Genomic DNA, 19,978 nt, shown 5'->3' on the forward strand with positions numbered 1-19,978 from the left:
TCCCCACACATCCCGGTGTTCTTCTCAATTTCATGTCTCCATGAATGAGCCAACAGCCGAGGTAAGTAACCCACAGTGTCTACACAGACAATATGTTGCCCTGACTACACTGACATAAGGCCTATGCCCGGAGTTATTATGTCAGTGTAGTAGGGCACTTACATCGGTGGGACCAAAGCTCTGGTGTGTACACTGACATGAATAGGTCGACGTAAGGCAGCTTACTGTTACGAATTACACCTGATAGGACACGCACACATGTGCTACGAATTACACCTGGTAGGACACGCACACGTGCTACGAATTACACCTGATAGGACACGCACACATGTGCTACGAATTACACCTGTAGGACACGCACACATGTGCTACGAATTACACCTGATAGGACACGCAGACAAGTGCTACGAATTACACCTTGTAGGATACGCACACAAGTGCTACGAATTACACCTGATAGGACACGCACAGTTCGAATCTAGGCTGAGGCACAGAAATAAAGTCCACAACTGCAGAGTTCCCAAAAGGCACTAAGTTTATTACGCTCGAGCGTGGTGCCCCCCTGCTAGCCAGGAGGGGACCCTGAATACAGATTATACAAAGGTTATATACTTTTTAGCAAAGCATGTTGCCCTCGTGCATCGGAAACCTTAGCCAATAAACAAACTCTTGTCTTATCTACCAACTATCCCTGCTTGGTGCATTCCTCGTGCTATACCAGTATGTTAATTACACAGCATGGTCCTAAAGCCATGCATCAGTAACTTTTATTATCAGGATGGGAGGCCTCACATCAAGGCCAAGAGACAGGGAGTTAGAGACTGACAAAAACCAGATACTGCAAATCAAGGCAGGCTGGAGACAGGGAGGAGGATTTTCACACGGATTCGGTATCTAAGGATTACTCCTCCTGGTGTATGATGTGCTGGCATTTAGACAATGGTGGGCCCCAAACCAAAATGGAGTCACATGTGCTAACTTTTCCTTAACATTACGTTGACCTAACTCTGTAATGTAGACCAAGCCAGAGGGTGAGATTCTGCCACTTTTACTCACTATGACAAATACCTTAATTTGCAACTGGTCCCCTTGAATGAATGAGCCTGCTTGTGGAGGAAGGTATAACCCAGTGTGGATTAGCATGGCAGAACCCAGCCCTACTGCATCAGGAGGTTTTTGTAAGCTAGCTTCCATCCTCAGCCAATGTGAAAAACAACATTTTCAGCGGAGGAAAGGGGAGTTTCCTGTTAAAACCAAGTTACACCCCAGCCTAGCGTTAACCTCAAGAGAACATGCATTCAGGCTCCCTTTGTACTCTGTGTGGCAGGAGATTTTGTCATTTGGGATTAACCAAAAGATTCTAATTTTAATTGAAAGTCTTTTTCTCCATGCTAAGCAGTCCCCTGCTGCGCTCCTAGGCGCTGGGTGGTCTCGTCTGGATGGGGAGAAAGGTTCTCCCTTAACACAAGCTAAAACATCGTGGAGACAAGGTAGGTCATATTTTTCACATTACTTGTTAGGCTCCTCCACAGGCTTTAACTTGACCTGCTAACAACTCATGTGAAAACTACACACTGCCTTGTCTTCGCTCGGATTTTACCTCAAGTTAGTTAACTCAAGTTCTAGGTCCAGTGTTCTTTAACATCTTCAGTAATGACCTGGGCGTAGGTGTGGAGAGCATACTGATCACGTTTGCAGATGACACAAAGCTAGGAGGGGAGGGTTGCAGCACTTTGGAGGATAAAGCTAAAATTCAGAGGGATCTTGCTAAATTGGAGAACTGGGCTATAGACCACAAGATGAAATTCAACAAAGACAAATCTAAGGTGCTACACATAGGGAAGAACAACGAAATGCACAAATACAGAATGGGGGATAACTGGCTTGGCAGCAGCACGGCTGAGAAGGATCTGGGAGTTGTGGTGGATCCCAGCCTCCACAAGCGTCAGCAATGCGATGCTGCTGCAGAAAAAGCAAATGCAATTTTAGGTTGCATTAACAGAGGCACGGCATGCAAGTCACAGGAGGTGACAGTACTGCTCTACTCGGTGCTGGGTAGGCGTCAGCTGAAGTACTGTGTCCAGTTTTGGTCACCAATGTATAGAAAGGATGTAGAGAAACTGGAGAGTATCCAGATGTGGACACAGATGATCAGAGGGATGGAATGCAGCGCAAGGCATCTGAGCAAAGACTGAAGGAACTGGGTATTTTGATTTGGAAAAGAGGAGACTACGGGGGGACATAACAGCGGTCTTCAAACACTTGAAAGGTTGACTTAAAAAAGATGGAGAAAAGTTGTTCTCTTTTGCCACAGACGGCAGGACGAGAGGCGATGAGTTCAAACTACAGCACCGCAGATTCAGATTAAATCTCAGGACAAACTTCCCAACTGTAAGAGCAGTAGGACAATGGAACAGATGCCTAGGGAGGTTGTGGAAGCTCCTTCGCTGGAGGGTTTCAAGGGCTAGCCGACTGTCTGGGATGGTTTAGACACAGCAAACCTGGCATCTTGGCAGGGGTTAGACTAGATGACCCTTGCGGCCCCTTCTAACTCGATGGTTCTATGATTCTATGATTTAACATCCCTCTTCTGCAGTGACAACAAGGCTGTAAGGCTTGGCTCCTGGCCTTCACTCAGGTAGCTCCAGCCAGGCCTTTCCCTCTGGCTGGTGTGGGGGAGGATGCTTCCTGATGCCTTCCTGACCCTGGATCCGCTCTGGATCTTCCACAAGTCTCTTTCTGCCCTTTACCCTCCTATCAGGGCCCCAGGCACCAACTCTCCCAGAGCGAGGGAGCTCTACCAGCCCCTTACAAGACTCTGGGCCTCTCCCACCAGCCCCCTATGTCTTTCTTTTTTAGTATGACACTTAACTGGGAGGAGTGGTAGATACGCTGGAGGGTAGCGATAGGATACAGAGGGACCTAGAGAATTTGGAGGATTGGGCCAAAAGAAATCTGATGAGGTTCAACAAAGACAAGTGCAGAGTCCTGCACTTAGGACGGAAGAATTCAATGCACCGCTACAGGCTAGGGACCGAATGGCTCGGCAGCAGTTCTGCAGAAAAGGACCTAGGGGTGACAGTGGACGAGAAGCTGGATATGAGTCAACAGTGTGCCCTTGTTGCCAAGAAGGCCAATGGCATTTTGGGATGTATAAGTAGGGGCATTGCCAGCAGATCGAGGGACGTGATTGTTCCCCTCTATTCGACATTGGTGAGGCCTCACCTGGAGTACTGTGTCCAGTTTTGGGCCCCACACTACAAGAAGGATGTGGAAAAATTGGAAAGAGTCCAGCGGTGGGCAACAAAAATGATTAGGGGAGTGGAGCACATGATTTACAAGGAGAGGCTGAGGGAACTGGGATTGTTTAGTCTACAGAAGAGACAGCAGCCAGTCAGCTCAGAGAGTCCCAGACAATTTCTTAGTGAGCGACCGTTTAACACACACACAGACCCTCGCAGGCAGGATGTGGGATACTTTTCAGTCCCTTCAGCAGCACGGGTAGGCAATAAATCTGCGGGGTTCCTTACGGAGACTCCCGGGGCTGTTGCTGTTACATGTGTTTCAGTGCAAGGTTACAGCACAACACTCACTTGTGGAGTTTCAGCCACACCTTCAGAGCATTCCCCTCCGAGCTCTGGCAGATCATTTCTCAGTCTCTGGGGCCGCGGGGGGCTCCAAACATATGTGTCCCCCCTCGGGAGTCTCCGGGGCCTGAGGAGAATGGCGGCCTCTCCATCCCCGCCCAGCGCCTCGGAGTCTCCTCAGCAAACACCAGTCCAAAGATGGGTGCGGCCAGCAGCACTTCCCGTCCCACGGCTAACAGACAAGAGACAACCGTCTCCTCGTCGTTCAGTGAGATGGGGAATCCGGAGCCCGTTTCCAAGATGGTTCGGGAACTGGGATGCAGCCTTCACAGCTCTTGGTCCCGCATGGATCAGCCACCAAGCCCCAGGGCTGCCCCCAGCTCCCATGTCTGAGCCTTTCCCCCCTGAGCTCTGGCCGGCTCAGCTCTCGGGGAATGTGTGGAACCTGCAAGGCTGCTTGCCCTTCCTGAAACTTCCCGTACAGCCTCAGAGACGGCTACCGAGGCCGCGTCTCCGCTACAAAGTTAGGTCAGCGTTCAGCCACCAAAGTTTGTGTATCGCTGGGCATGTGCCCACTTGGCTGCTTGCACCAGTGCTGCTCACACTCACCAGAGTGCTTGTGTAACCCACTGAACTTTGATTCCACAAGTGCCCCCGTCAGCCCACGTTACCGCAGGAGCAGCGAGCAGGTTCTGTCTCTTTTGACAGCGGAACTCCCACCTGTGGATGATCACACACAGGGAAAATATGCAGACGTGGACAGTCGTGGATGCCCATAGGATGGGGCCGGCCTTCGGGGCGGGTGGCATGGGTGACTGCCCAGGGCGCCACGGTCCGGAGTCAAGGAGCAGGACACAGGCCTGGCCCCCACACTGCCCCCAGCCTGCCCCTCACCATGCTTCAGCGGGATGATGCTGGAGGCCCCACAACACAAGCGGGGCCAGGACACAGAGCAGGACTGCCATGGCTGGGGTGGAACTGGGGGCATCCCAGGAGGGGAGAGGGCACAGGCTTCCCCAGGCCCAGCCCCGCCGCTGCATGACCTCTGACAGCCAACCGCATACGCGGCGCATGGGGGTGATGCCTTTATGCTCTCGCCAGAGCCCCACCCTCAAGAGGGGGCCATAAAATGCTGGGCACAGGGGCTGGAACAATGTGTATAGTGGGGGGCTGAGAGCCACTGGACCAAACTGTAAACACTGAATGTGATGGAAACCACTTCCAGCCAGGGGGTGCGGCAGGCCCCCTAGATCCAGCCCCAGAGTGTTGTCTTCCTCTTCCCTCATGCCTCGTCCCCACATCGAACCACCTCTCCTCTCCACTCCCTCCTTCTCCATCCACCCGTCTCTCGCCTCCCCCTCTCCTTTCCCCTCCAACCACCATTCCCCTCTCTTCCCTCTCCTATCACCTCCTGTCAAGGTTCCTTCCCCACTCTGAACTCTAGGGTACAGATGTGGGGACCTGCAGGAAAAATCCCCTAAGCTTACTTTTACCAGCTTAGGTTAAAACTTCCCCAAGGTACAAACTATTTTACCTTTTGCCCTTGTACTTTATCACTGCCACCACCAAACGTCTAACAGATATATAACCGGGAAAGAGCCCGCTTGGAAATGTCTTTCCCCCTAGAATCCTCCCCAAACCCTACACCCCCTTTCCTGGGGAAGGCTTGATAAAAATCCTCACCAATTTGCATAGGTGAACACAGACCCAAATCCTTGGATCTTAAGAACAATGAAAAAGGAATCAGGTTCTTAAAAGAAGAATTTTAATTAAAGAAAAAGTAAAAGAATCACCTCTGTAAACTCAGGATGGTAAATACCTTACAGGGTAATTAGATTCAAAACATAGAGAATCCCTTAAGTTACAAAAAGACACAAAAACAGGAATCTACATTCCATTCAGCACAACTTATTTTCTCAGCCATTTAAACAAAACAGAATCTAACGCAGATCTAGCTAGATCACTTACTAAGTTCTCAGACTCCATTCCTGTTCTGACCCCGGCAAAAGCATCACACAGACAGAGAGAGACTTTGTTTCTCTCCCCCTCCAGCTTTTGAAAGTATCTTGTCTCTTCACTGGTCATTGTGGTCAGGTGCCAGCGAGGTTATCCTAGCTTCGTACCCCTTTACAGGTGAAAGGGTTTTTCCTCTGGCCAGGAGGGATTTTAAAGGTGTTTACCTTTCCCTTTATATTTATGACACCTCCCCTCCCCGCTTCCCCATTCAACCGCCTCTCCCCTCCACCCCTTCCCTCCCTTCCCCCATCCAACCGCCTCTGCCCTCCCTTCCCCCTCCATCCCCCATCCAATTACCTCCCCTCCCCCTCCTTCCCCATCCAACCGCCTCCTTCCCCATCCAACCGCCTCTCCCCTCCACTCCCTCCCTCTCCTTCCCTCTCCAACCGCCCCTCCCACACCCAATTCTTCCCCCTCCAACCGCCTCTCCCCTACACCCACATCCTTCCTCCCCATCCTTCCCACCCTTCCTCACCTCATCTTCTCCCCCTCCCCCATGGTTCCCGAAAGGGTGGGGGTGCAGGGCTGTCAGAGGAGAAAAACAGGGGATGCTGGCTGAGCAGGGAAGATGGACCAGGAACCTGTGGGGGTTGCTGGCCAACCCTGGGGGAGCTCAAGTCACCTCTTACCGACCTGCTTGTTTTGGGGTGGCTTGGGCTTGTTTTTGAAAGGCAGGGTGGCATATTTATCTCTTGAGACTTGGCAACTTTGGTTGGCTTTTACCCATCTGTCTTGAGGTGAAAGGCTCAAAGCCCTGATCCACCCTGATCCCCCTCCTATTTCCTTAAAATGGTAAATACATGGGGGAAACTGAGGCACAGACAGGTGAGGTAACTTGCCCAAGGTCTCCCAGTGAGTCAGGAGTAGAGGAAGGAATAGAAACCAGGAGTCCCGATAGCCAGGTCTTGTCAGGGACCAGACCAGCAGGGACAGCGGCTGGCCGGCTCTCTGAATAACCTCCCTGCTAGACAACCTATAAGGCCACCTGCTGTGCCTGGGACCTGCCGGAGGAGCCACAGCGCTGGCCGGCTGCCGGCTCACCAGGCCTGCTTAGACGCCTGGCACCCAGATGAGCTCACTGGCTGCTCAATGTGTATCTTGCCCATGGCAGCTGTGCTTCCCTGTCGTCCAGTCCCTGCTCCAGCCGGCTTCCAGGCCCTGCTCCTGCTCTGCTCCAGCCCCTGCTCCCCTTCGGCTTCAGACGTCTGGTTTGATGCCCAGCCCTGCCTCTGCCTCACTCACTGCTTGGCCCCTCACTTCTGGCTTCGGCTTCTGTCTCTCTGGTACTGATCCCGGGCTCCGCCTCTGGCTGAGGACTCTGCTGTACCCCCACCCTGGCTCTGGCATTTGGCTTCTGACCCTGGGCCCATTTCCTGGATGCTGCCCATGCTGGACCCAGCTCGAGCCCGTTGGCTGAAGTCTCACTTCCACCACGAGGCCTGACCACACGTGGCCCAGCTGGTGACAAGGTGGCTCTCACCACCAGGCATCCTCCCCATTTCTATTTCTGGGCCAGGGCTGCGTCAGAGGGAGGCTCTAACCCAGCAGGCCGCTGAAAGGATCTACCTGCCAGCGATCGGGTCTCGGCTCAGCGCGAAGGCAGGAGAATGGAGAGGGAGAATATCTATGAGAACCTGGGGATGATGGAAGCTGCTCCCCAGCCAAAAGGTAAGCACAAGAGGCTGCACCAGACCCTGGACTCCCGCTGGCCTTTCCTTGGCTTTGTGGTCTCTGCGTCAGCGCTCTGGGCAGCGATCGCTTGCTCCAGTGACCACGTCCCCAGAGCTCAGCCTTGTGCTGGCTGGACAGCACCACGGGCAGTGGGCGAGGGTACTCGGTCAGTCCTTCCCAGTCATTCTCTCCCCTGCCAGTCCCCAACGGGAGAAGGGCACAGGGAGGAGAGATGGGAGTCCCTGCACAGCACCCTAACCTCCTGCTCGGCAGAGCAGTGGCATGGGCTGGCCATAAAAGCCATCCAGGCTCCCCGACCCCAGCCCACTGCCACCATCAGCCTCTCGCAGGAGGAGATCGCCTGGGTCAAATCCTCACAGCCCCCGTTTCTGGGGACCAGCTCCCTCTCATCCACCCCATTTCACAGTGACACCTCCTTTCCTTACCCTCTGCCCCTTCCCTGCCGGAGCACGTGCTTCTATCCAGGAGCAGGGGTAGGGAGATGCTAGCTGTGTGAGCAGAGAAGGGTTTTCCCCAGGGCTCGTGGACAGGGGGAAGGGAATCTGTTCCTCCAAGGACCTCCAAGGAGCAAATGGAGCTGGAAGTTCTGAGATAAGGACCAAGCTGTTTTCCTAAAGCTCCCAGCACAGGCAGAGTGCGAAGAGCTACAAAGGGATCTCACAAAACTGGGTGACTGGGCAACAAAATGGCAGATGAAATTCAGTCTTGATAAATGCAAAGTGATGCACCTTGGAAAACAATCCCAATTATACCTATAAAATGATGGGGTCTAAATTAGCTGTTACCACTCAAGCAAGAGATCTTGGGTCAGTGTGGAGAGTTCTCTGAAAACATCCATTCACTGTGCAGCGGCCGTCAGAAAAGCGAACAGAACGTTGGGCATCATTAAGAAAGGGAGAGATAAGAAGACAGAAAATATCGTATTCCCTCTGTATAAATCCATGGTACGCCCACATCTCGAGTACTGTGTGCAGATGTGGTCGCCCCTTCTCAAAAAAGGGCAACAAAAATGATTAGGGGTACAGAACGGCTGCCATATGAGGACAGATTAATAAGACTGGGACTATTCAGCTTGCAAGAGAGACGACTAAGGGGGGATATGATAGCGGTCTATAAAGTCGTGACTGGTGTGGAGAAAGTAAATAAGGAAGTGTTATTTACTCCTTCTCATAACACAAGAACTAGGGGTCACCAAGTGAAATGAACAGGCAGCAGGTTTAAAACACACAAAAGGAAGAATTTCTTACCACAACGCACAGTCAACCTGTGGAACTCCTTGTCAGAGGATGTTGTGAAGTCCAAGACTATAACAGGGTTCAAAAAAGAACTAGATAAGTTCATGGCCGATAGGTCCATCAATGGCTATTAGCCAGGCTGGGCAGGGATGGCGTCCCCAGTCTCTGTCTGCCAGAAGCTGGGAACAGGCACAGGGGATGGATCACTTGGTGATTCCCTGTTCTGCTCATTCCCTCCGGGGCACCTGGCCCTGGCCACTGTCGGAAGACAGGACACTGGGTTGGATGGACCCTTGATCTGACCCAATCTGGCCGTTCTCATGTTCTTCTATTTGGTGGTACAGGTGTCAGCTGAACAAGGGCCTCCACCGGGGCTTTCTTATCCCCTTTGGTCTCAGTGCAATCCAGACGCCATGTGCCAGCTGTTCTGATTTTGAACACATGAAAGAAGCCCAGGAAGGGTCTAGAGACAGGCAGGGAGACGGGGCTGACGGAAGTGGAGGGTGCTGGTGAGGACGTGAGGTTCAATATGCAGCTGCAGCTAGCCACCGAGCTCAGCTAGGCTCTCCGCAGCGGCAAAGGAAAACCCAAGGGGAAATGTAGCCTGTGCTAGGTGACAGAGAAGCTCCTCCCAGAATCTGTTTCAGTAAAGGCTGAGAACTGTAAACTTAGCACATTAGTGAGAGGCAGCTTCACCCTTTGGTTAGAGTGAGAGAAGTCACTTCTGCAATGTAAGGGGATTATCTGGGCACCTGAGTCTTGTCTTCTGGTTCGAGGAACCACACCCCATGGGGGAGCACTGCGAGCGAATGGCTGAGGCCCACAGACAGGGAGGGGGTGCAGCAGCCTGAGACTTTCAGGGAGAGGAGAATCTGACAGTCTTGCGTCTCCAAGCAGCTGCTGTTCAGCTTGGGGAGACCAAATCCAGAGCACACAGAGCACACTTACTTCTGTCAACACAGAGATCCTGGCTCGAATGCAGCTCTAGTCTTCTGCCTTTAACGTGCAGGGGAGACACAGACTTCTGGCTTTGCCCTGTGAGCCACCCCTTGGCTGCCTTGCAGTGAGGAGCCCAGCATCCTGGGGATGGGTTATTAGACAGGGATGCTGTAGAAAGGCCCTTCTGAGCACACTGCTGCTGTCAGCCCCACTTTTCTCCTGCAAAGAATCATTTCCCCTCATTTCACTGCCTCCTTGTTTTGATATTTCGTAAGTTGTTTCAGGTTCCTTTTCTCATTTAAAAATACTCCTTTGGGCATGGACTTCACAAGCCCTAAACTTCCCTCTCAAGAAAGGCTTAGACAGGGGGAAAAGCCTGCTTCCAGCTCTCTCTCACAGGGCGCCTGCCTGGCGCTACCGTCACCCCTGATGTAGGGAGGGTGGCTTTTCAGATTTAAGTTCAGGTCGGTTCTGACCTTATTTGGCCTGATTCTGCTGTTGCTGTTAACCACAGTCAGGGAACAGGAGGCTGAACAGTGATTAGATTTGGGGGATGGAGTTTCCGTGGTCACTGGCATTTGAGCTGTCACTTTCCACGGATATGTTTCTTCTTCTCCTTCAAGGAAATCCTACCGAGACATCGGTCCCTTGGCGGCGCGGGGCGGGGCGGATCGTCACTGCTGGCCTTCTGCTCCTGACGCTTGTGGCCCTGGCCAGCTCCCTCCTTGCTGTGACGCTTCTATGTAAGTTCAGCTGCGGCTCCAAGGCCCACGTTGGCCAACTTCCATACAGGCCAGCTGGCTCAACTGGGGGGCGGGGCACCCCCACATTTCAGCAGAATGTCGACTGTGTTTCCAGTCTGTCCCTTCAGATAAATCTCCTACTCCAGGGAGTTCGAATGGAGTTGAAAGATCTTGCCCTACTGGTTTGATCTGAGCACAAACCTTCCAAGTCTAACGATGGTCAAGCACTGGCCCAGGTCACCTAGGGAATCCCCATCACTGGAGATTTCAAGAAGAGGTTAGACAACCACCTGTCAGGGATGGTCTAGGTGTACTTCATCCTGCCTGAACTTCACCCCTGTGACTTCAGATCACATGTGGCAGCCCCACATGCTCAACCTGCGCTCTGAGGGTCAAGCTGGGTCCTTTCCTGACCACACAGCACCAGCATGAGCCTCAGCCCCAGGTGTCCTCATGGCACAATTGAAATGCCTGCCCTACGGAGAGACTGGACGGCCCAGAGCTTCGGGCAGTTGTCTGGGGCTCCGATTGCTGGGTTTAATTCCCTGCCCTGGAGCCAGCAAACAGAGCTGAAATCAGGGGAGTTTGAGTGGAGAGCTCTTGGAGGAGAGGGGAGACAAGCCCCTGTTCCTTAGGGGCAGTGAGTGGCATCGACGACTGGTGCTCCAGGTCACTGCTTTGGGCAGTGCAGCAGCTGCCTGAGAGAACCTGGCTGGGGGTGTGGCGCCGGACCGCCCCCACCATGGCCTGGCTGCTGGGGACAGGCGCCGAGGGAGCCGGAAATGTGCCAGGGGGAGAGGGGACTCCAGCTTGCTCGACCCCTGTCCCTGGTAGCCTGGCCTTGGTGGGGCAGCCCCGCCACCTCCTAAGCAGGCTGTCTCAGGCAGTTGCTGCGCCGCACAGAGCAGCGACCCCGAGCGGCCGACGTGAGAAGTGGCTGGTCCTGCCCCTTCCACTCCCTGCCCGGGCCCGGCTGCCAGGGACGGGGCCGATCACGCTGGGGTCAGTATCAGCGGGAGAAGGACAGAGCCCCTCTTCCTCCTCCCCACCCCCGGCATGCCAAGCAGAAATCTGGGGGGTGCTTCACCCTGCACACACACCCCTGTGCGTCGCCTCTGGAGAGTGGGTTCTTGAGAGTTTGCTGGCTGGTTTGTTGCGTTCAGTTTGCAGAGGCTGGTACGGGCAGTGCGCTGAGAGATGCAGAGCCTTTGATCAGATCAGATCAGGGCGGGGCTTCCCTGACTAGGAGGCCTATAAATGCAAGCAATGGAGTGGCAAAGAAGTCAGCAAACAACTGGAGACAGGGGAGTTAGAGTGCACGGTTTTAAGGAGAGTTTGTGGGAGAGGCAGTGGCGTTCTGTAGGGCCCATGCTTTCCTGGCTGTGAGAGCTGACAGATTTCTCCACCAAATAGTCACCAAACCAAGAAGAGGTGATGCCATTTTAGATTGGTGTTGGTGAGTCGGGAGGACATCCAGAGAAGAACTGGTTGTAGGGGACAACCTTGGTTCGTGTGATCATGAGCTAATTCAGTTTCAACTAAATGGAAGGATAAACAAAACTAGGTCTGCAACTAGGGGCCTTGATTTCAAAAGGGCAAACTTTAAAATATTAAGGCAATGAACTAGGGGAGTGGACTGGGCTGAAGAACTCAAGGATCTGAAAGGGGGGGAGGAAAAAAGTGATCTGGGAAACTACAGACCTTTTAGTTTGACCTCAATTGTCTGCTAGGTCTTCGAACGAATGTGGAAGGAGAAAGTAGTTAGGGGCATAGAGGTTAACGGTAATTGGAATAAAATACAACACAGTTTTACAAAAGGTAGATCGTGCCAGTCCAACCTTCTCTTTCTTTGAGGAGAGGACTGATTTTTTAGAGAAAGGAAATGCAGTAGATCTCATCTATCTGGATTTCAGTGGCATTTGATAGAGTTCCACTTGGGGAATTATGAGTCAAATTGGAGAAGATGGGGATTAATATTCCTGTTAATCCCTACGTGCATGACCTTGTACTTTGCACTACTGAATTTCATCCCATTTCGACTACTCCAGGTTTCAAGGTTGTCCAGCTCTACTCCTAGGATATTCCGGTGCTCCTCCACCATGGCAATACCTCCCAACTTGGTGTCATCTGCAGATTTCATTAGCGCACTCCCGCTTTTTGTGCCAAGGTCTTTCATGAAAACGTTAAATAAGATTTGTCCCAAGACCAATTCCTGAGGAACTCCACTAGTAACCTCCCTCCAGCCTGACAGTTCACCTTTGAGCATGACCCATTGTAGTCTCCCATTTAACTGGGTCCTGATCCACCTTTCAATGGGGTCGGGAAGGAATTTTCCTCCAAATCAGATTGGCAGAGACCCTGAGGTTTTTTGCCGTCCTCTGCAGCATGGGACACGGGTCACTTGCAGGTTTGAACTAGTGTAAATGGTGGATTCTCTGTAACTTGAAGTCTTTAAATCAGTAACTCAGGCAGAGGTTAAGGGCCTATTACAGGAATGGGTGGGTGAGGTTCTGTAGTCTGCAGGAGGTCAGATTATGATCATGATGGGCCCTTCTGGCTGTAAGGTCTATGAGAGCTGTCTCTGCCTCAGTTCTCCATCTGTAAAATGGGGGGAGGAGACTTCCCTACTTCACAGGGGTGTTGTGTGACATTAAATAATATATTAAAGACTGCGAGGTGCTCAGATACTGCAGTGAAAGGAGCCAGAGACGTACGATGGATCGCAGGAAAGATTCTGCAGACAGCACTCAGATCACAAGTCTGTTGATGCACGAGCTGGGAGAGAAGCTGGTTCCCTGGGGCATCGCTGTGTTGGCCCTGCAGCTCTCAGGGGAGTGAAAGGCTGATTTTTAGGGACAGATGCTCTGCAGGTGTAAATCGAAGGAGCTCCTCTGAAGTCAGATTTACACCATCTGAGCAGCTGGCCATCAGCCTTGCAAGCCCAGATCCTCAGAGGCATTTGGGCTTCTGGTTTCCATTGAAATCCCTGGGAGTTTGTTGCTTGAACACCTTGAAGGGTCTGGGCCTAAAGGTAGCAGACAGGCCCCTGAGAAACACCAGGAGCAGAGCGGTCAGGATCGTTAATAAGCACTTGGACTGCCAGTGCCCTGAAGCTGCACCCAGGTCCTGCTTTCCATAGCGCTAGGTGCTGCAAAAACACACAGTAAAATGAGGCCACAGACTCACAGAACCATAAGGTCAGAAGGGACCGCAAGGGCCTCCAGTCTAACCCCCTGCCAAGATGCAGGAGCTGTTGTGTCCGACCCATCCCAGACAGACGGCTCCAGCCTCCTTTTGGAAACCTCCCAGGAAGGAGCTTCCACAACCCCCCTAGGCGTCCGTTCCATCGTCCTGCTGGTCTCACAGTCAGGAAGTTTGTCCTGAGATTTAATCTCAATCTGCGATGCTGGAGTTTGTAGCTCCCTGCTCCAGGGAGCTGATGCCCTATGTTAAAATGGTGTAACATACACCAGGAGAGAGCCCCAAACGGGGCCTTGGCTTTGCCCGTGTCCTTCCTCGGGAGGGAAGCTTTCCAAGATTAAAATAAAAGAAGTCCTAGAGAACAGGCTCGCTCTCGGAGCATATTCCTTCTCTGGACGTGGCTGGTCTCCAGCCGCAGTTCAGTTCGGTCGCTGACCTGCAGACACGTGATTTCTAGATTTCCGGGCACAGAGCAAGCTGCAAGCGGTTGAAGAAGCGGTGCAGAAGCTCCAAGTCTCTCTGCGGCCTGACAACGCCTCGGATACGTCAGCAAAGGAATCGGACAGTAAGTCGCAGGACGAGGGTCTCAGGCATCAGGGTCAGCTCCCCCCCTTGGCCTGGAAGCTGAGCACTCTCCTGCCGAGAGGTATGGTGGGTGCCTGGCATCCTCCTACTCCCCTCCATATACTTCCCTGCCAGGTGGTCCCGTCCCCCTGTCTAATGAGCTGCTGCTCTGCACATTCCTCTGCCAACGGAGGCTCTGTTCCCAGGGGTGGGGGGCTGCTCCAGGTTCCCTCCTAGCGCCCTTCCTGGCAGTGGGAGGCTGGCTGCATCCGTCCCATGCTCCTAAGCAGTTTGCCTAGTGGTCAACGTCTTCCGTCCTGTCCCTGTTGCTTCCTTCGCTCCATAGTTTTCACCAGGGCCCCCGTAGTGTCAGGACTGCATTCGCGGGAAAGACAGATGCAGCTCATGAGACACACAGGGCCCAGTTCAGACCCTGGGGTAAGCAGGACGCCCGTGGAGCTGCGCTCGTGGGTCTCAACGTGTCCCCTACCCCAGTCCCCAGTCCCCGAGCCCTTCCCATGCAGCCACCATAATTTGGGTAACTGCCACAGTCTCATTGCTGGAGGCAGGGCGCCCTCTTGTGGCCACGTGTCACAACTGTCTGTCGATCGGGCACAGGGCTGGACGTACAAACCGGGCTATGGATCAGGATATTCAGCGTCCAACCAGAAGATGGGCCTGAACTAAAACCCCGGCACAGAGCACACCCGAAAGCTGGGCTGTTGAAAATCCCGGCCTGGAGCCCAGTGCCATGGCTCAGGTCCGTGGATGTTCCTGCAGCCCCAGCTGTGCCACATGCCGCAGGTGACCCACTCACAGCTCACAAGGTAGGAGCGAATGGGGCGGAGGAGGCTGGGTAGGTTGGGGGTACCGGGCTAGAGTTCAGGAGAGCTGGGTTCAATTCCCAGCTCTGCTGCAAACTTCCTGTGTGACCTTGGGCCCGTCTCCCTGCACCTCAGTTTCCCAGCAGGAAAATCATCCTTTATTTCTCCCACCTAGAATCTATTTTGACTGTGAGCTGCTGAGAGCAGGGACGGTCCCCTCCTGTCTGTACAGCGCCTGGCACACAGGGGCCTGCAGGTGCTGCTCTACTACATGTGCTGGTAATCAAGCGTTCTGCATCTCCACTGAAGTCGCTGTGACTTTCTTCTAGGTCTGCAGCTCCTGGACAAAGCGCTGGCAGGAGTCCGGATGCTGAAAGCCCAGCTGGACAACGTCAGCGCAGCGCGAGCAGCAGAGCAGGGTCGCTGCAGTAAGTACTAGCTGCAGAGCCGGCTGGTGCCGTCTCTCCTGGGGCTGAGGCTAAATGGAGCATTTCAGCTCCAAGGCTGTCAGCGCAGCGCCTTCCACCAGCACCGAGTTCTCGCTCATTAAAAATCACCTGTGGCTGCACCTGTGCCCACACCGTGGTGATCAGGGTGCAGTTAACTTACGCCCTGGGCCTCGTTAGCCTAACGGGAGCACCCGGCTACCAGCTCTTCTTAGATGCTCCAAACCTGTCTGGTCACAGGCGAAAAGTGATGCTGGCATTTCAGTGTATGGGGGGTTACTTTCACCAAGCCAGCGCCCCCTGCAGGGTGTGCGGGGAGGTGCTAAAGTGCGAAAGACCCAAGACCTTCACCACTTATAATCACTGAAAATTGTTGATACAGAACCAGGGGATGTTCCACCTTGGGCAGCTACATTCCCCCTCCTGAATTCCCCCTGCCAGCTCAGCTGAACAATGAGTCTCCCTTTCCCATTACAGCCCTGCTGCTCTGCACTGGGACCAGTGTCCATGGTCCAGCCCAGATGCAGCTGCACCCCGTGGTGTCTGCTTTCTGCAGAGCTCTTTGGGATCCTTCCTTCGGCCATGAAAGTTATCCACTGTGGTGCTGGAGAATCAGGATTCAGAAGTTCCCTGAGCTTGGGGCAGTTGAAGGGGAAGGCAGCACTAGAATCCCTGAGCTCCCTGCATGTGTCCCTGTGACTTTAGCCCAGGTTTCTCACCTCAGTCTCTGCTCCTAGGTCATGTGCTGACAAAGCTCTCCAGAGGCTGGAGGTTTCATGGTGGGAACCTCTATTTCTTTTCACAAGAAAAAAAGCCGTGGGACGAGGCCGAGCAGTTCTGTGTGTCTCAGGACTCGCACCTGACCTCTGTCTCCTCCCAGGTGGAACAGGTGAGTGAGGGAACCTCCTAGGGGCTTGGATAATGGGTCAGTGCCTTGTTTCGTACCAGAAGGAGGTGGAAGGTGGCAGGTGAGGTAGCAAATCTGCAACATGCCTTGTGGCAAACCATCGGAGAGGATGCCAAGCCTTGGAACCTGATTCAGGGGATTCACCCATCAGTTTAAAAGCAGAGATGGGCAGAGGAACAGTGCCAGGATCTGGACTTCCCATAGTCTGGGGTGCCGGGAGAGGGGGATTTGGGGTCAGGCTCATTTCTGATTTTCCCTACTTCCAATGTAGCATTTCCTGAAAACCCACTGACCTTTCCCAGTGAGGACCCTCTTTGATCCCTCCTCCCAGTCCTGAGCTCCTGCTGGGCAATCTAGAAGCCTGTATCTGGAAGGCTTGTGAGCAAGGGGCCATGCACCTCTCAGAGAATCCTCTCTCCCCACGTGCCCACGGTAGCCCTCACCCCAGGCCTCTGGGGCACTTTCTGAGGAGGAAAATCCCACCCTCCTGCAGGGCCAGACTTTGCACCCAGTTCTCTGCTCCTAGCTTTGCCGCCTCCAAGGGCAGGGGGCCGATGTGAACTCCGAGGTGCCCATCAGTAACTGCCGCACCCAGCTCTGAGGCGGCCGTGGTGGGGAGCGTTCTGAGACAGGTTGCTGTTGTTAGCCCCATTCGGATACAGATGCAGACACATACACAGAGCTGCTCCAGGACTCCCTCGGGGTCTCCCAGCTAGTCACTGTCAGCATTTGGGGCTGGACACCATGTCTCCTGCTGCCCAGTGCCCTGTTCACATCACCGGACGCCCTTTCCTCTCGCCCAAAATCTGCTCAGCCCAGGCAGCTGTGGCTGCATCCTGCAGCCTCTCTTGAGTGACCTGGACACGCTGCAAACTGTGTCGTGCAGGAGTTTCTCTCCAACGAGACCAAGGGAGGAAGTCACTGGATTGGACTCACCGACCGGGGGACAGAAGGCAGCTGGCGCTGGGTGGATGGCACAGAATTCAGAGCAGACGCAAGCAGGGGGTGAGTAAAGCTGGAGATACGTGATTATTAATACACGTTTGGTCACCAGCTATTTCAGGCAGCGTCTGTACAGCCCCTTGTGTCTATGCAGCACCCGGCACAGTGGGCCCGATCCTGAGGGAGGCCCCTGGGCGCTGCCACCCAACAGCAATTAATCCTCTCAGGAATTTCTACTAATGCCCCTTTGCTTAGAGCAGGAGCCTAAACACGGAGTGTGTGTTCAGTGCCCACTGAGACCAAGGGCCAGAGCCTCACCTGGGGTAACTCGGCATTGACTTGAATGAACCACATCCATTTACACCACCTGAGGATCTGGCCCCAAGTCAACTCAGTACAGCCAGGTCAGTCTGGCGTGAGCGGCAGGGTTCAGCGCTCTCCTTGGGATTGCTCTGCGCTCTCCCCTCTCTCCGGCTGGGGAAGGGGAGGCTGTAGGGCCCGGGGGCCTGGCCGGAGCCAGCTGCAGTCGGTGCAATGACCTCAGTGGGCTGTGGACGCGTCCCATAACCAGGGCCATGGAGAAGTTAATGAATGACCCCTGCTGCCCTCTCTCTCCGTTCCTGCGTTCTCACCTCGGGGTGTTCCTGGGACGTGCTGGGCCACGTGCTTTGGTTCTGGGCGCTGAGATCTGAGCTGCTGCTGCTCAGCGTTTGGAGCCACAAACTGACTTTGGCTCTTTGCTGGCCCATCAGGCGCAGGGCAGTTGCTACCCCTTGTCCTCAGAATCCCTTCGTTACCACGGCCACGAGTGCTGTGGAGAACCCTGAGGGGTGGCCGGGGGTGGATCGCGTCACCGCGTCATTTCTGGGTGTCGTGGTCCCCTGCCAACAACAGAGTCCACAGAGCAGAACTGAGCTCAGGAATTGGCTGTGGTTCTCCACTGAGACATTAACACTCTGATCTGTAGGTTCTGGGAGCAGAATCAGCCAGACAACTGGCATCAGGGGACAGGAGGCAGAGAAGACTGTGTGGAGATCCGCCCAAGGCGGAATGATGCCAACTGCACTCTGCCTTCTAGGTGGATTTGTAAGCAGGCCCATGGACAGGCTGGGCTGTGACATGCAGGTCCCAGCACCTCAGAAAGCACCTTTATTTCCAAGCTATGGAGCATGTTTTCCAGCCACCTGCCGAGGAGGAGCCCTGTGCACTGGCGGGGGCCGCTTGGCATGTGCATTGCAGGGACGCTTTGTCTTGGTGTGATATTTCTGGCTGTAGCAGAGACAGCTGCCCTTATGCCTCTCAGTGTGCATGGCTCCGTAATTTGTATGTTTCCAGGTCTGTCACAAAATAAAGTCCTTGGATCATAGAGTTATTGTTTCATAATCAGCCAATAAATAATTATTTGCTTGACTTGAATTTCTAATTTTTGCATCTTTTGTTCGGATGTCATGATGATGTCAGAACCATCTATATACACATTTAAAATGCCCAATTGTATATGGTAAGGAAGGTAAGTCGCCAAACATGTTTGGGCCACCGAGGAGATAAATTCATGCTCAACTGGGAGATTGGTTTCAACAGCCGTTCGAATTCTCCAATCCCTGCGCTGCTGTGCCATGAATTCTTGGTTTCTTTGCACCCATTCTGAAGGAAAAATGGGCCCCTTCCAAAGGAATATCTGTAAATAAGCCAGGCAAAGAGACAATCTGATTTAAGTCGTTTGACTATGAGCAATTTAGTCAAATTCACTAAAAAAACATAAGGGGTTTCTATTGGCACTTAACTGCCCACATTCTCCACCAAAAATGTTTTGCTCAAAAAAGCACAGGAGATCTTTTATAGGGGAGAAGGCAGCATGCTGCATTTATTGAGAATACAGCAGTTAGCATATGCTTTTCAGTCACACACACACACACACACAATCTAGCCAACTTTCTACCCACCTTATAGTGCATTCATCCAGCCCATACTTCTTTAACTTGCTGACGAGAATACTGTGGGAGACCGTGTCAAAAGCTTTGCTAAAGTCAAGAAACAATACATCCACTGCTTTCCCTTCATTCACAGAACCAGTAATCTCATCATAGAAGGCGATTAGATTAGTCAGGCATGACCTACCCTTGGTGAATCCATGCTGACTGTTCCTGATCACTTTCCTCTCGTGTAAGTGCTTCAGGACTGATTCCCTGAGGACCTGCTCCATGATTTTTCCGGGGACTGAGGTGAGGCTGACTGGCCTGTAGTTCCCAGGATACTCCTTCTTCCCTTTTTTAAAGATTGGCACTACATTAGCCTTTTTCCAGTCATCCGGGACTTCCCCCGTTCGCCACGAGTTTTCAAAGATAATGGCCAATGGCTCTGTAATCACATCCGCCAATTCCTTTAGCACTCTCGGATGCAACTCGTCCGGCCCCATAGACTTGTGCACGTCCAGCTTTTCTAAATAAAAGAAAAGGATGGCCGGGAAAGATACATGACGCTCGCATCTTCAGGAAGTCTGGTCTGTTTCAAAAGCTGCAGGAAGGGACTTTATTCCCAGACCAGAAAATAACTGTTGGGGAGGTTGAAATGCCTATAGTTATCCTTGGGGACCCAGCCTAACCCTTACTGCCATGGCTCATGAAGCCGTACACAGGCAGCCTGGACAGTAGTCAGGAGCTGTTCAACTACAGGCTGAGCAAGTGCAGAATGGTGGTAGAATGTGCATTTGGACGTTTAAAGGCGCGCTGGCGCAGTTTACTGACTCGGTTAGACCTCAGCGAAACCAATATTCCCACTGTTATTACTGCTTGCTGTGCGCTCCACAATATCTGTGAAACTAAGGGGGAGACGTTTATGGTGGGGTGGGAGGTTGAGGCAAATCACCTGGCTGCTGGTTACAC

General features: G+C 53.1%; 1 protein-coding gene across 6 annotated transcripts; it reads left to right on the plus strand.

Moving 5' to 3' along the window:
* The first annotated feature begins 1,276 nt into the window (after positions 1–1,276).
* LOC114022419 (C-type lectin domain family 4 member F-like) lies at positions 1,277–18,506 on the plus strand. Of its 6 annotated transcripts, XM_037898453.2 has the most exons (8): positions 1,277–1,490; positions 7,120–7,271; positions 10,093–10,212; positions 13,871–13,978; positions 15,131–15,229; positions 15,985–16,136; positions 17,041–17,159; positions 18,064–18,506. In XM_037898453.2, the coding sequence occupies exons 2-8, from the start codon at positions 7,211–7,213 to the stop codon at positions 18,212–18,214; spliced, it is 810 nt and encodes a 269-aa protein (XP_037754381.1). In that variant the 5' UTR covers positions 1,277–1,490; positions 7,120–7,210; the 3' UTR covers positions 18,215–18,506. The 6 variants fall into 6 exon arrangements, with proteins under 6 accessions (XP_037754381.1, XP_037754382.1, XP_037754383.1 ...); XM_037898454.2 differs by lacking the exons at positions 17,041–17,159; positions 18,064–18,506 and adding an exon at positions 16,801–17,034 and having other exon boundaries at positions 1,302–1,490; XM_037898455.2 differs by lacking the exons at positions 17,041–17,159; positions 18,064–18,506 and adding an exon at positions 16,681–16,943 and having other exon boundaries at positions 1,305–1,490.
* Positions 18,507–19,978: the final 1,472 nt, after the last annotated feature.

The sequence above is a fragment of the Chelonia mydas genome, chromosome 4 (assembly GCF_015237465.2).
Source record: "Chelonia mydas isolate rCheMyd1 chromosome 4, rCheMyd1.pri.v2, whole genome shotgun sequence".
In the NCBI taxonomy this organism is placed as follows: Eukaryota; Metazoa; Chordata; order Testudines; family Cheloniidae; genus Chelonia; species Chelonia mydas.